This window comes from Oenanthe melanoleuca, chromosome 2, assembly GCF_029582105.1.
Source record: "Oenanthe melanoleuca isolate GR-GAL-2019-014 chromosome 2, OMel1.0, whole genome shotgun sequence".
In the NCBI taxonomy this organism is placed as follows: Eukaryota; Metazoa; Chordata; class Aves; order Passeriformes; family Muscicapidae; genus Oenanthe; species Oenanthe melanoleuca.
Window position 1 is genome coordinate 129,379,332 of NC_079335.1, and position 17,237 is coordinate 129,396,568.

Sequence of the window (17,237 nt, forward strand, 5' to 3'; positions counted from 1 at the left end):
GTCATCATTTCTTCTAGGTCTCTTTTCAGGGATACAGAAGTAGAAGAAAAGGTGAAGTGTATAACCACTTCTACATTTTTTTTTTTTTTTTTTTTTTTTAACATTCAAGGAACTTGTGACATTATTTTTCTTTTTCTTTTGCAGGGTTCGGCGGACTCCTACACCAGCCGTCCATCTGATTCAGATGTATCTCTGGAAGAAGACAGGGAAGCAGTGCGGAGAGAGGCAGAGCGACAGGCCCAGGCACAGCTGGAAAAAGCCAAGGTAAGGTGGTGTTTCATGTTACAAACTCATAAAATGCTCAGCTTTAAAGCAGGGGTTGAAACTAGATAATTTTTGAGATCCATTCTAACCCAAACCATTCCATTATTCTTTGTCCTCTCATCCATTAATGATAAAATGTTTTTAATGTGTTAACATACAGATTAGATCTCTTAAAAACATTCCAGACAGTAGTTGAAAATGTATGCTTCATGAAAAATCACTTAGAATCAGTTTTCTGTAACAGGCACTTGACTGACTTACGTATTTCAGAACATTCTTATTTAAATGTGTGCATTTATTCTTTCATTAAATATAGGCATTTATAGCAGTATATAGGGTCAATGCTATGAGTTCTTACTGAAGATGTTTCTGAAAGTTTGCTTATGGATTGCCAGGGCACTTAATGCTTTTACAGTGTCAAAAATCAGCCCTCAAATATCCTGTTTATCTCCCTTCAAAGAAGGATCAGTCCCTACAAGTCATATGTAAATAGGGAGAATCTGTTACAAGGGTGTTTTTTCCTAAAGACATCACTGACTTTCTTTACAGTTTGTGTGTTAAGTGACCCCATGAGTCATTTGCTGTAGGTCTTCAGATTTCTTCTCTCTCCATAGTCCTGGCAGATAGTGACAGTGTAGTAAGAAAACACAAAATGAGCTTTAGGTTTTTGCTGTGTGTTAATGTATTTTCCATGAGATTTATTTAGGACTGTGAAGGTTTTAGCCATGAAAGTGATGGGCTTGTTTCTCTTTCATCTGTGCTACATCTTTAAATAATACTGCACCTGTAAAAACTGTTCTCATTTATTATCATTCATTTATCACTTCATTCCAGTTTTTCTTTTTTGTATGCTACCTGCCAGGTTTAAATGTATTGCTGTTTCACAAAATCTGTTTTTTGTTCTAATGTATTTAAATACACCATTGAGATTCCCCCTTAGATCTACCTGATCTACATTTTCCCTCACTTTCTCTCTGAGTCCCCTCCTCCATTTTGCCTTGTTTTTTAAAATTCTTTATCTCCTTTCCATCACCTATTCCATTTAATTCTCCACTGCCAGCTGTACCTCTGCCCATTTATGCCACCTGTTTCACAAGGGCTCTTTGGAAAATCTGTGAGTCCAGATCACTGAGCTGTGTAGCTGACGGTGTGGCGAGGACCAGCCCTGTAAATAATACAGTACTATAATGCACAAGCAGACATCTTTGTCAGGGCAGAAAACCTGAACAGGGAAGCCAAAAAATGGTTTCTTGAAAATGTAATTGTTAACCAATATTTGTTGAGCTCCTACAGCAGCTTTTTAATGAGTTGCTGGATCCAAGTGTAGGAGATGCTGAACATCTCTTTGAAGTTGGATCTTGCTGTTCTGGGATCAGTGTAGCAGAAGCTCAACAGAAGCAGCTCACTTCTTCCCTTCAGCCTTTTATCTCAGAGATTGCTGATTGTAGTCAGGAGTTTCAGTTTTATCAGGACTGGGTTTTGTTAGTTTGAGGTTTTTTGCTCCTGGGAAACTTGATAAGGGCTGCCCTGAAATTCAGGTGGAGTTTTGAATTTTATCAGTGAACTCACAGTCTTTAAAAGAAGAGTTGAAGTAACAGTATCTTGCAGACTAATCAGGGTAGCAGTGCAGTGCTTACTGCTGAACTGATGCATCCCTTAGCAATGAGTAAATCTATGAGAGTGTTGCTATGGGAATTTGGCTTACTGATGCTGGCTTGAATACATGGACAGCCCTTATGTAATATTCATGACCTCTAGCACAGCTGCCATTGTAGTTTGTAGAGAAACTGCTAGCAGACCTTGACTTCTAAAAGCTGTATTTCTATACATAAAACCAATGTTCCCACTCCAGCTGGCATGAGATATAGTCTCTAGGTCTGACACAGTATCAAACTGTAAGACAGCTTGTGAACAGTCAAAGTAGTAAAGGCACTGCCAAAACCAACCTGCTGCAACAATGGTTATTCCAGTCACAGAAAATACAAAATTAGTTATTTAAATATTTTTTCCTTTAAAATAGATTAAAGCTGGAATTAGGTTAGCATTTTTGTTTCTCTAGTCAAATGGTAAAAGGTATTCAAGGATGTAATGTATGGAAATAATTTTACGTAGAGGCTGTAACAGTCTAGTATTTAGTCTAGTGCAATATTTAAATTAATACTATTAAATAAGCATTATGTACAATTGGTGCTTTTGTTTGAAATAAGTGGTTAAAAATGTGTTTAAATTAAGCCTAACTCGGTAGCTGTAAAATATGACTGGGTGTGTTTTTCTGCCTTTATTGATGGTTCAGTCCTTCACCTCCCTGAAACACAGTAAAATTAAAGAAGCAGTAGCTGCTGGTGGTGCCTCCTGGCTGCTGTCAGCACCCAGACCTGTTTGCCACAGGCTGCAGGTTTGCTGCCTGCTCCCCCCAGCTGCCTTGCCTTTGCCCTGACCCACTTCCAGGCAGAGCCAAGTGACAGAGCTGCTTTGACTTTTGCCTTTTCTTATCGTGAGAGGAAATGTTGATCCTTAATAAAATCATTACAAATGTATTTGTCACAGGAATTAGAAGAGGGTGACACACATGAATAATGCCGTGGTGGAGGAAAGATGATAGTGAATTAAGGGTAGATAAAAAACTATTGAACTGTGTCACGCAGTTAATGAAAACAGTTAAATGACATCCATTTTCTTTTACTACAGCTAGGGAAAACACCTTAAACTGAAGATAAAAATGTAGTGATAGAGAACACAATGCCAAATTGTTAGGACAATTTTAAGATTTTTAAATTTGGATTTTTATAGTGTCTAAGTGCTTGTGTGAATGAAGCTGGAATGTATCTCTGATACCTATCCAAACAAGGAAAATAACAGCAAAAAAGCTTGTAAGGAAATGTGCATTCTGACCACATTTATTTATTTATTTATTTATTTATTTATTTATTTATTTATTTATTTAATACAAGCATTGCTTCTCTGGAAAATGGTTAAGCATATTTTGCTGACTCACTTTGGCATGTGACTTACTGTAGGGAAGGTGTGGCCAAGGGGCGCATGTTCGGAGTCATCCAGGGACAGAAAATTAAGAGGCAGCTGATGAGGCTACCTGCTGGCCAGCATCTACTCTTGAGGGAAACAGATCTGAAATTAAGCTGTTAAGCTTGAAGCTGAGATAAAATGTTCTTGATTAGAATAGTTCAGCAGTAAAAATGCCAAAAGACTGGGATTTTTTTTTTGCTGTTGGTTGGTTTTATATAGGAAAATAAAATTCAAGGCATTGAGGATTTCCTCAGTGTTCTCCTCACAGACCATAACATGTACTAAGTCTAGGATAGAGAGGATGTGTGTTGTGGCCAGGTAGGGTATGCTAATAGTATCCAAATCTAAGGGCTACTGGTGGTACTTTTCTGAGTTTCCTATTTTCACAAAAACATGAATCTGCAGCATTAAAAAGCCAAAAAAATAATGACATTGTGTTTAGCACTAATAATTCAAAAATTGTTATTTCTACAGTCCAAAAAGCTTTTTAGTTGTTGAAGGATGATGATTCAAAATATATTACAGTAAGTAAAGTGGGGGTTTTGTCCATTCCTTTCAAGTATTCAATTAAATATTCCTTAAAATATTGCACCAAGTGAGAGGGATGAGATCAAAGGAAAACTGAAGTGCAAGTAATAGTAGTAGTAGTAGTAATAATAATGATAATAATAATAATAATAATAATAATAATAATAATAATAATAATAATAAATAGTCCAGTACTAATTGAGCTAAATTTTGTACTTTAGAGAGGGGACTTCAGGAATTTTTGGCCTTCTCCAGGGCTGGTAAAATCAATTTAAATATTCCATTGATTTTTTTTGCCACAAGTACTTCATATATTTTGAGTCTAGTTTTTGACTGAGATAGTCAGATGTTCTGTAAACCTTTCTTTTCTTCTGCTAAAGTAGCTTCTTTCTTCAGTCTCTTCAGATTTTTGTATTTTGCCTTTTTTCTTCCCATGGCTTTAGAGCTCCTTATTCAGAAACAGTTTCAACAGAGATCTATAGAATATTTTCTATAGAGCATTTTAGAAAATGATTTTTTTTTCAATTATTTCTAGTACATTGGGTACTGAAAGTGCCAGTTAATAATTCAGGTTCTGTTTCTCACCTGGGACAGCTTTTTGTTCTCTGTTAAGGATTGTTCTCAACATCCTGTGGTCCTAAAACTTCTTAAATGACTGTCAGAATCAGACTATGGCCTTTGAGAAGTAACTGTGCTCATAATAGGAAATATCAATTCCCCTTGACTCTGCTTTCTTTGCACTCCACCTAATGCTCCACTGGTAGCATCCTTTTAGGAGTTTATAAAAATTTGAAATATATGTAGCTTTATTTTTAAATGCTGTTAAAATATTTTTTATGTTAAGATGGTGAACCACTGTAATTTTGATACTAAATGTCGCTTTTCTGGGTCTGAGGCAATGATATAAGCTGTCACATTTTGCTTTTTTTGATGTGTGCTGTAGTAGTGGTGATGGCTTGTGACTGTGAGTAATAATGCAATGTCATAAATGTAATGCATTGCCTCCATGCATGGTTTGGGGACCACAGCTTTGAAATGTGTGGCAGGCTGGGATAATGCCTACATTGCTCTGCGGGGCTGAGGGCATGAAAAAGATTGTCAGATGTAATTATCCAGTGCAGTGTGCCGAGACTAGTTATTTGAGTATTTATTCACTCTCAGACAGGTTTCACAGACTCAGAATGACCCTGTGCAGCTAGCAGGCAGCTGCAAAGCTAGCTGAGGTATGTCTACTGAAGCTGCAGTAGCATTTTTGACAGGCCAGAAGTGCCCATCTCCTTGATGTGCATCCTTATATTATGTCAGCTTGTCCCCTCATGGACATTCTTCCTATTTTCTCTCAATTACCAGAACGTCATGGTGCTGAGCAGCACACAAAGCTCTAGCAACACGGGATAGTACTGTTAGCTGTTGTGTGTGGTCGTATCTTTTTCATTGATTTCTTCTCCTTTGCCCTTTTGTTTTAGAATATTTTTATTGCATGTAATCATTTAGATCACTAATGTTCTGTGTTGTAGTTGGTGGGATCATGTGAGAGGAGGCACAGTGGTCTAGCTGCACAAAGAATGAGTTGTTGATCCCAAAGTGCACTTGCAAATCTGGTTGTTGCTTAGCTGCGAGTTCTGCATTACTGGATCTGCACAAATTGGGTTACAGATACTCTTTTTCTTCATTTTCTTCATTAATTGCTGCTGTTTTTTCTTAGGAGTGTACCACTGGGATGTAAAGCAGCTTTCTTCATACTGTCTGTGACCTATAGGGTTTTTTTGTGTGTATTCATGGTCTATTTTGTCTTCAATTGAAGTGTATGTACTTGTTCTACACTAATGCCTTCTGTTATATTGGTTGTTTCCCTGAACAGTTTATCCCTTCTTACCATTGGGCTGTGTTGTTGGGGGCTGGAATTCTTTCTTCCAGTAGGGTCTCACATAACCTGGAATCAAATGTCCCAGAGACAGCTCTGTCTCTAATTAGAAGACATCTGTCATCTCCTATTCATACCTTGATTAGATGCATGATGAAATATGTTTACTAAGTAGCATTTCTTCTTCGGCTTCTTGGGTTTGAGTGGAAAAAATGAGTGCAGGGATATTAACAGCCTACATTTATATACCTAGCTGTAGATACTTTAGTATCCTGGCTTTCTTCACATTATAAGGAAAAGAGATAAATTTTCTCCAAGGAATGGATGCAATACTGAAACAGCATTTTGAGATTCTGAGGAGAACCACAGCTCTTCTGCCTGCTCTTTCACCTAATGCTTTCACATGAGCCTGCTCCCTTGGTGAGATGTCTTTGTTCTGACTTGTTCTGTGTGGTTACATTACCACATAAAGGGCAGCAGTGCCAGTAGTACTTTGTGTAAAACTAAATAATTTCTTTATTAAGAGCAGTGTGAAAGACGCGTTTTAAAACTAAAGTAGGTGTTGTAAGCCTGGTGCAAACATCCTCACCTGGATGTTTTTCTGCTCCTGTCCCACAGATCTCTGGCACACCCAGCCAGTGAGCTGTCAGCCTCTGCCTCAGGCTGGTACTGCACAGGTCACAACAGAGATTCCTGAACCCTCATGTGCCTGCATCCCACCTGTGGCTGCTGTACCAAGCTCCAGATAAAGTGTGCTCAGGCCAGCCCTCCCTGTGGCTTGGGGACGGTGACTGATGGGTCTGGGCTGATGCCAGATGCTCATGTGGGGGTCAGCAGAAGCTGCTGAGTGTCATGGAAATCATACGAGAGGATGAGAAGTGGCCTTGGGGATGTTCTCTGTGACTGGTGGGGAGTGAGTGTGGAATGGGAAAGCAGGAATTAAGGTATGTCTTTGCAGGCTGCTCAGGCTAGTACAGTGGTGAGCAGTTTCACTGCTATCCAATAGAGGTAGATGCTGCTGCTTGCTCTAAGCAAAGTAACTTCCACTTAAGACACATATGATCCAGTTCCTTAACTTTCTTGAGGTTTATAGGGTCTGATTTACTTTTTCCAACATCCAAGACAGTAATGTCATCCAAGACACTGTAATCCAGAAGTTCATTTTTATCAGCAGCTGCTCCACCTGTCAGATGTTTTAATGGTTAACATATGATTTTTCTACTTAAAATGGGAAAAAAGATTCAAATATAGAGGGGAAGGTGAGATTTCAGGGCTCAAACCATTGTTAAAAGTAGCTACAATTTGTGTGATGTTTGAATATAAATGTCTGTGGTTCTGGACCTCTGACCCTGAGATCAGTTCAGTTGGTCAGAGCATGGTGCTAATAATGGGCTATTTACTTAAGATCCTTGTGGGTCCCTTCCAATTCTGAACATCCTGTGAATCTGTAAACAGGAGCATAAAGGAATTGTTAAGGGAAGACATGCACATGTCATTATATCTTTGTGGGCTTATACATGTATATGTGTGCATTATATATATTCATATATCCATGTCATCCCTGTGCATTTATGAATATACCTTTGCTTATATGGCTGCATGATTAGGTAACTATCGCTGGTGACTTGAACTGGCCATTTCTATTCTACAGCTGTACAGCTTCCTCTTGTAAAATGGTTGGCTTGTATGCAGGGAGAACTGTTGTACCAAAGTACTAACTTGTGCAAAAATGCAAAGGTTTTGTCAGAGAACAAAGTTATCCTGTGATCAGAGCTGGTAATGGACTGTCATGGGGATTCTGGAAGCAGGAATGAGTTGGAGTAAGGACTTCAGTGCAGACAATGAGTGTCTTGCCTTGCAGAGGTGCCCCAGGTCACACTGACACACACGATGTGGCACAGTGCCTTGGAGAAAACTTGTTTGGACAACAAAGCCCTGTGCTTTCTGCTTCCTGTGCTGAGGGGACTATTTTCCAACCAGTTCAGGAGCTAACATGATTTCTGTTGGAGCAGACACCTGGCTGATGTGTATTATTATGCAGAGCAGTACTTGTCATCTGCAGTGAAAACAAACCTCCAGACAGTTCTTGAGTCCTTGGCAAAGATCTGAATCCCTTTCTTTCTCACTAACCCAACCTCCCAAAAAAATAGGAAGAAGAAAAAACCAACAAGTATCTATAGTTTTGGCTATATATATAATCAGAAAAAAATGAAAGGAAGCTTCACAAATAATCTCTTTTTTTCATCATAATTGCAACTTGTTTTATAAAATTACATGCAAGATGCCAAGGAGTTCTAACTATAGGTAGCATTAAAGTGCTAATTTTGATACAAAATTAGACTGACATTAGATGCCAATACTAAAGTGTTTCCTTTGGAAAATTTAGTATTAGTTACATAAACTAGTCACTGGTTGTATAAAACTTAAAAAAAAGTAAGTAGGAACTAAAAGTAATACTGTAATACCTGGGCAAAGGATACTCTGTGTTCTCACGTAAGGAACATTTTAAGTGCAAAACTCAGCTCAAACTATGAAGCATGTCTAGATTCTGCATAATTCAGAGTATTAGGGAAATTATTTAAAAATTAAGATTCAGAGAGATCTCACTGATGCTTTTCTGCTGATGTTCTGGATATTTTCTGAATATGTTCCTGCCATCTTTTTGTCTATATTCTGTGTAAAGCCAGTGCATATCCTAGAGCAAAAAACTTCCCCTAACATTCAACTCTGGACCCTGCAGAAAGCTCTGAACACTTCCTCTGTGTATTAACCTCCAATCCTGCTTTGCCATTTTCCTCCAGGATTTCATAACCACATGGGTTGTATTCCCAAATTAAATAGGATAAACACTCTATTTTATACTCCTAAAATAATCAGTCCTGAGGTAAAATGTATATACTGAGATGCATTTTAGGCTGCCACAAAACATCAAAGATTAAAGAGACATTTATCCTTTGTGAAAGTGTAGATAAGCATTTTACCTTTCTCCTTTCATTTTTGTCATGGAAATGTCGCCAATGGGCTTTAGTCTTGTAACTTTCACAACTACCTAGTTTTATTTTTACTTACTTGATTGAAAAAATTCAGCTCTAATAACAAGTAAGCAAGCAAGCAAATACTTTCATTGAATCTGACATGAAATCTTAACATATAAGTTTCAATTGGTATTCTCTAGCTTTAGATGAGATAGTAATCACTGAAATATTACTTCTTGGAGATACTTTTTTAAATGCCTTCTTCTCCTTGCTAAATAGCTAGAGGGTGACATTTAAATCCTATTATATTGCTAGCAAGACCTACAAACAGTATCTGCTTTTAAAAATGATTCAATGTCAAGCAGTACAATGATGCAGAAAATTCAGATTAATATTGTTGCAGACAACCCAAGGGTTTCTCCCATTTTTCAAAATTTATTTTTTTTACTGTCTCCATTTTACTTTTCTTAATATTCTCCCTGCCCAGATTTGGTTGATTTTGGCATACTGTAATCATTATATTAATTTTTAGGTTATTCAAGTAGTTGCCTGTCATAATTGACATTAAAATAAGAACTTCTCATTCAATTATTCTTTGAAGTCTTTGAGACTTCCCCTTGCTTGTTGGTATGTAAATATGTGAGTTAAATACATGTTCATGAGATTGCCCTTTAATATAATATTGGAAATTTTATCATATAAGATACATATTTCCTAGATGATTTGTTGTTTATGTCTAGAATACAGAATCCAATTTGAACACTGTTTTATTTTCAGTATTTTGAACAAATCTGCATTTGACAGGTATGGAAAGCAGGAATGCACCCATGATTTGAGTTTTGTTGTGCAAATATACTTGTGTTTTTGAACTGCAAGTCATCCTTTTTCAGTGACTGAAGGAAAAGCCAAGGGAAAAACAACTTGAAAGGAAAGATGAAAGATCAGACTGCAACTGCTTTGATTATTTTGACTGGAGATGTCAGATTGTTGAAGTGAGAGAAGAGATGCGCCTGCTGCTTTTTGGCTCTATCCATTTGGCCAATTACTTAAAAATGAATTTTAAAAATTTTTTGGATTGTAGTATTTCAGTTGGGGTAAAACATGTCAACACAAAGCACCTGGGGTTATTCTGTGTCCCTATCACCTCTGTCTGTCACAAGAGAAACACTTCCTCACTGAAGTGAAAATGAGAAGTGCTGGGAACCTGCCATCTTGTAAATCAGCTGTATACATTGCTTTTAATAATCAGCAGTAATAAATGGCAGGAATTGGAAAGGAAAATCTATTTCTGGCTTTCAGAAGCAGTCAGATTACAGATGAATGTATCATTCCCAGAGGAGCTCTAAGGGAATGTGCTACATTTATCCCAGCTCTCTCCTTATTTCCACCCTTTTATTCCCTTTTTGCAACAAGGCATGTGGTTCACTTACAAAACACACATTCCCTTGCATTCTGCCCTGATGTCTCCTGGTGGTTTAATTCAATTGAGATATAACACAGGCCCACCATGGAAGTGCTCAACTGTGCTGCCTTTATAGTAGACCTGGCATGTTCAGTGGACCTGGACTGCTGGGGTTAAGCATGGGCCTGCCTCATCCAGCTGTCTTCCAAGGGCTTGAGCTGCCTTCTGCAGGTACAGGGATGTGACATTTCCTGGCAGGAACATGAGAAAGAGGAGTGTTTTCTGTACCTGTCCCCATTCAGCTGGCAGTGACAGGGGGACACCAATAACTCCAGCTGCCTGTGCCAAAGGACATGGGTGCTTTCCTCTGGTAAGGTGAAGAAAGACAAAGCTGTGCTGGTGTATATGGCTGTGTACATGTGACCTCTAGTGAAACCCTTCCTTTTTTCTCAAAAAGGAAGAGGTTCCTTACTCCTAGATTTAAACTCAACATAAAATTGCCAGGTTAAATCACCCAGTGTAATCCATATCTGCCCTGTTTGCCTTCCAGAGCAAGAGCTTGTCTTGGCATTGTGCTCAGTGCTGGGTAAAATCTCCAAGGGAAGCTCTCAGTCCAGGAGCTTCTCTTGGAAGTCCGTGATTACAGTAGAGGCCTGAGGACAAAGGAAGGTTTGGAAAGGATAAAGGGGCAAAAGTGGAAAGGAATTTGGAATTCTGGAAAGAAATAGACACTGTGTGGATTGACTCTCACAGAGTTGTGATGTGATTCAGCTTGAAGAAAATCCAATGGGAAGGATAAACAGGAGCTTGATTTGTCATTCTTGAGCAGGTCTGAAAGATTCAACTTCTACCTTGTATTTGTCAGACTTGACAGTATTTCCCTCGCACCCTTTGACTGTGCTGTGTCTCTCTGGCAGCACAATTTAGTGGCAATGCCTTTGGCTCAAAGCATTGTTTTGAGAAGTTTCCATCTGCAGCTGCTCAGTTCATTTGTTTCAGGAGGGTAATTTTGAAGCCAGCTTAGCTAGGCCCAGTGAGCACGCTGCAGCCTTGTAGGCAGCAGTGTGCTGTGGTATGGGGAGCGCTCCAAACCACAAGACTGGAAAAGTGAGTTGAAAAGTATGCTTTTCAGCTGAGAAATCCACCTTCTCCTGTGTGAGTTGGGATCTTGCTCTTAACCCCCTGCTGATTACAGTTTCTGATGCAGCAGCACATGCTGCTGGGTGTTTGTTTACCAGTTGCAGTGAATTGATTACTGTTAAGGACTTTCCTTCAGAAGATGTCTGATGTCAACAGGGATGTGGCTACATACTTGCTGCTTAATTCCAGGAAAATGAGCAAGACATAAATGGTCATAAAGCAATGTACCTGCTTTATCTGCTTCACTCTATCTATGGTCTCAAAAATTACATTTCAGTGTTTCTTCCTGAATGTCCTTGCAAACCCAGTAAAAATTTTGTCTAATGCAGTCAGGTGGATCTGTGTTCCAACAGTCAGAAGTAAAACTACATTTTCTCCTTAAACTTCAGTGTATGTTGCAGCAATTTCACTCTATTTATGAGCAATAGGCTCTCTGCTGTTTCTGCAGGGCTGTTACACACTAAGACAGGAATGAAGACAACCATAATTCAATAGCTGGAACATATAATATAGTTGCCATCCTGCATGCATCTTTCATGTCATCACAAGGACAGTTGTAATAGCTTTTTCTGAATTCTGTTCACACTGGGTTCTTGAAGCTATGTTCATTAATTCTAGACACCATGAATGTCTGCTCTTGTACATGACTTCCTACAGAGTATCCCTGGGTGTTTTAATGCTGACTTGAAGTTCTCACCGCAATGATCTGGTGACATGAAAGACCCCCCACACTACACATAATAAACCATACCCACTCTTTATTGAGAGCCTGGAACTGCAGAGATGAAAGGCCACTAAATGTGCTATAAGTGTATCTGGTTCTCAGATGTTTATATGAAACTAAAATTCATCATATATGTATCAGTAGTATAAATTTTATTGTCAACACAGAAACACTTCTTCTTTTGAAGAATTTATTAAAAATTGATGCATAACTGATACTGTCAAGTTTATGTATCTATATAAACCAAAATAACTTCAAGTCCTACATTCATTTATTTGAAGTGATACATAAAGCATGTATTTGTTTTGTGAGGTAGTTCATTTAGGTGCTTATGCAGAGTATTCAGTGTCAATACTGCTATGATGTCTGTTCAGATTCTGTTTATCTTTATAGCACCAAGCTCTAAATATAATAAAAGAATACTATGTTAATTCTTAAAATTAAAAAAAAAAAATAAAAACAAACAAAAAACAAACAAACAAAAAAAAAAAAAGGAAAAAAAAGTAGTGCTTTTCATCAATAAGTTCATTTCTTTTCAGGAATTTCTATAAACCACAGGTAATACAGGAACCACCATGTCAAAACCCACAAACAATTTTCTTCCCTGTTAAAACTATTTGTGTTGAATAGTTTAGGCAGAAGTAAAAGATATCAATGACAAAATACACATAAGAATTTATGTGGCATTAATACAGCTGGAAAAAAATTCATGTACTGATGCCTCTTTCAATTCAGGCCTAAGAAATATCCAAGCATTTGAGAAATATATGGGACACCAAGGTTGGACACCATTCTTCTTGATTTATATCAAGGAATAGTTTCTTTTGCTCTAGGTTTTTTTTTCTGTCTTCTTATGAAGCTGAAAGTTTAGAGGCGATAAAAGTGGAAGAAGGTCTTATAAAATCAGGTAAATCTGGTAATGCTCTTTCTTCAGTGAACAAACTCTGAATGGAAACAGAAGATAATATAGTATTTTGGGATGTACTGTTTGAATTTAACTTCTAAATTAAGCAGTTAATCAGGGTCTAAGAGCACACATTTATATTGTTCAAGGAATATAAATTTAATTGATCAATCTTGTCAAATGTATTGATTCTCAGAGAGTCAAAATACATTTTTGTAGAGTTTTTTCAATTTTCTGTAGAACTCTAAATGTTAAAAAAGTATTTTTTTACTTCTAATTATTGAAGATTTTTGCTTAAATAACTTCTCCCAAAGTTATTTTCTAATAGCTTTTTCAGTACATTCAATATCTTTGTGACTTTGATTCTTCACATTTTACATATAAAGTTTGAGATTTTTAGTAAAGTACGAGGTCTTTGATACAGTAAAAGGAAGATAAATTGTTGAAGACTCAGCAAATTAAGTATATTATTTCTTCTAGCAAACGTTGAGTAGCTGCTGTGTGTTGCTTTAGCTGCTCTGAGGACAGATACAGCTTTAGCAAATGTTGGGCCCTGTGTGAAATCAGTATCTAGTATGCATATGAGAGAAACCTTATTCAGAGGTGGGGGATGCACATGTTCTTGCATAACAGAGTCAAATTTAGCAGTCACTTGAATAACACCCAAAGAAATTTCATGCTGGAGAGTAAGGCTTCTCTAATTAGCTGTAAAAGGCCAAGTGATGGGTACTAAACACATTATTATAGCAGTAAAAACCTCTGCTGTGAAGCTTCTGTCACTATCATATGTAAGGAACTGCTGGGTGTGGTGGTCAGTGGTGTTACAGAAAACATAGTTAAAAGCATCATAGTAAACTACTGCTTGAGGTTCACTGCACATTGTCTGAGGCACTCTGTATTTGCAGAAAGTTATTTCATTTTGGAAGGGGGCAGAGAAAATAAAATCTCTCAAATCTTTAAGCATTCTGCAGATGTTTCTGATCCTTTTGTTGACTTCTGAAGCCCATCACTCACTTCCTCAGTGTGTCCCCTCCATAATGGCCAACAGAAGCTTCAACACCAGATTCTCCTGCAGTCTGCTTTTAGAGGTAGAAAATATTTAAATTACTTCCACTCCCTGACCAATGGCTCAGACATTTCACATCCTTGCTAAAAGCCAACTCAGGCTGGCATGGAAAGTGAATGGTGCTGAAACCCATAATGACACTATCTTGCTCCCAGTATCTGCTTTGATGCCTAATTTTGGCCCCATTAAAGGGTGAATTTCTTGGATCTATTGAAATTCAGTTTTGAGCAACATTTTGTTTACTGTTGAATCTTTAAATTGAAATATGAATTCTATATTCAAGTCTTGGCTTAGTCATTATATTTAGCCTAGTTAAAGTAGAAGTTAACAGATAGGCTTTTAATTTTTTTTAATTACTCTGATCAGTTTAGAATGTCTATCAAAGCAGACACTTATTACATGTATAATGTATGTATGCAAATAGGAGATACAGGTAAAAAAATGAGCCTGCACTGACTGTGAAAGAATCTGTTTTTAAGTAGGCTGCAGTGAATTTCTGCATGTTAAATAGTGAAAGAAAATCTTTCAACTTTAAGTCAAAATGTAGTCCATGAAGTTAAGTGCTTTTATCCCACAGTTACTTGAAGAAAGACATGAATCATCAACTAAATAAAGTTTACATTTTAAATAGGAACATATTCCAATATTCTAAATATACTGTATTTAAACATGTTTCTAAGCAGAATTAATTTACAGTTATTTTTGTTTCCTGTGGGACTACACTTATCAGTTAGTGATGTAAAAATTAACAATTTATTATAGACGAATGCTGTGATCCAGCTCCTTTGCTGCAATAGCTATTATGTGACTGCATAGTGAGAAAGTTGGCTGAAAGGAATTGAAAATATGTATAATGCCATGTCTGAAGGTCATTATGAATTAGGGCTCAATTTCTTTATTAAAATACCCTTGAGAGTACATTGTTAAAGATTTCTGCTTCATAAATAATGAGTACGTGACATCTGATCCAGGACCATTCATCTCACCTCTGTATTTCTCAAAAAGGTACTTTATAGAATGGATATCTACTTTATATTTAGATGTAAGCTGACTAGTCCTGATTCCCTGAAATGCAAGGTTTGTCTATATTTCATTAGAACAGAGGATTGCATCCAAATCAACACCTTGTAGGACAACTACAACAGCTCTGGATGGTCCTGGTTTTACCCTCATTTTGTCAATCTCTTTGTTTTACCTGGCATCTTACTCTCTTCAGATTTCTAATTCTTTCCTTTCCCCTTTTCATCAGCTTCTCCTTGTTAGTCATGCTGATGAGGTGTCCATTCCCTGGGCATCCTGCTCCTTTCCTCCCTGCTTGGCTGGAGCATCTCTGCAGGCAGATAGTGCTGCAGGGGACGAGGAGGGGCTGGGAGCTGCTGCCTGTCATGTGGGAAGATGAGGCACCAGCATCACAGGAAGAAAGTGTCATTCTTGGAAATCTTGAAAGCTCCCTCTTGTTTAAAGAAGATAGATGAAGTTATAAGGGGGAGGCTAAGACCTGCTTTGCAGAAATTCCTTCATCACCAGTAGCTGGCTCCTCAGCTATGGAAATAAAGCCAACTGGGTAGACAGCACACATCATCTATCCTTCATTGTCTAATCTAGTTGCTGGTGTCTTTCTGAACTGTCTTTATTCACATCTTTGCTAAGCAATTAGCCAGTTTGGTAAAATTCTCAATTCCAGAATTAAACTGACATGAGAGAGAGCAGAAACTTTCTGCTTTTTACCAGCAGTGAGAAAAAGGATTGTTCAACGTGTGATTTCTTTCCAAGTGCACACTTGTATGATTTCCTCACAGTTCTTTGGTGGCTTGTTTTTTTGAATTCTCATCAGGAATAGAGCATTTAATCTCTTCCGTTTTCTTTTTAGTATTTGGGGGTTTTCGGGGTTTTTTTAGAAGTTAGTTGGCTTTTTTAATAATCCTATTATGTGTCAGACATTTTTCCTCTCCTGGAAAACAATCACAGTCCACAGAATGAGAGTAGTATTGCTATTGCTGCTATTGTTTCTTTGTCGGCTTCCTTAATCTTGAAACTTTTCTTCCTGTACAGTTTGTGTGTTTTGATTACAAAGACTGTGAGGTATGTGCAATATTGGTAAATGAAGTAGTCTAGTCATTAAGTATCTAAGTATTCTATCAAATAGAACAGGACATCTCTGTAGGTGATAAGTTTTTAATTAATCTGTTCTATTTGTCTGATGGAAAAACAGTCAAGTTGACACTTCTGATATTAAAAGTGTGGTTAACCATTGCAAATAACTCCATAACAATCATCTCTGTTGCATTTGCTTTCCTCACAGTCATTTTCCCTTTTCGAGCTTCTTTTGCTTATGTTTGTTTATGATAGATGAACACTGTCTTTCCATAGAAAAGAAGGTGCAATGTTGCATAATGGAATGTGAGGTATTAAACTGTTCATGCATTGAGCATATTTTATAGGTATTATTTAAAGATTACTGAGAAACAGTGAGAAATATTTCATGTTTTCACACCCTATTTATTGGTTGGATCTCTGAGTTTCCCAAGGTACTGCTTTCCTTCACTCTAACCCCCAAATATGTTCTGCATGATCACATGGTGTTTGGCACCAGGTTGCAGATCAGGAGCACCCTGAAGGGACCCTTCACTGTTCTGTGGCAGAGAATTTGCAAACATTAATTGGAGAGGGACTCTGATCTTATAGCCTCCAGCATTATATATGGAAAGGATACTCTTGAATTCTGGATGTGGCTCTATTCTTCTGTTTGGGAACATTTGGTACTTTCAAAGGCTAAAAAGGCAAGGCAAAGTGTGTGCGGGTTGCTGGGACTTAGATAATTCCTGATAGGAGCAAGTCTCCCAGCACGGAAGCACAAGACCCTCAAATCTGTGGTGTTAATATAACTATAGGCTTGTGTCACAAGAGACAGCAGCACTTTATTTCTTTGTCTGCAAGGCCTGCTGAATGTTGATGTTTATATGCTCCCTCATTTGCAGTTGCCACTTCTTGCATGTTTCCCTGTGAGCCTTTGAAAGAAGATTTGCAGAGATACTAGAGAGGCACCATGACAGCACCGAGGGCTGAGAGGATGGGCAGAGTTTTACTCAGTTAATACACAGCAGGAGAAAGGAGAGAGGATGTGGTGAGAGTTTAAGATTAACACCAAAAATAATATTTTTAAGTGTGCTCCCAAGTTTCTGAGCCATTAGGCAACGTTTGGGAAATATTTTCAAGACTTCTTTTATATTTGTAAGGACTAGAATGTAAGCCTTCTTTTATTTTTATAATGACAGTTTGTATTGTAACTAAATTATAAAATTTTAAAACCATGGACTTAAAGAGTAAGAACCAAATAGTCCAAGAC

At 37.6% G+C, this 17,237-nt stretch overlaps 1 protein-coding gene across 12 annotated transcripts in view; it reads left to right on the plus strand.

Moving 5' to 3' along the window:
- CACNB2 (calcium voltage-gated channel auxiliary subunit beta 2) overlaps window positions 1-17,237 on the plus strand; it is a 234,757-nt gene that overhangs the window by 158,760 nt on the left and 58,760 nt on the right. For all 12 annotated transcript variants that reach the window (XM_056482942.1, XM_056482943.1, XM_056482944.1 and 9 more), the window contains one exon: window positions 145-264. In XM_056482942.1, coding sequence (XP_056338917.1) covers window positions 145-264 — 120 coding nt within the window. The remainder of the gene's footprint in view (window positions 1-144; window positions 265-17,237) is intronic.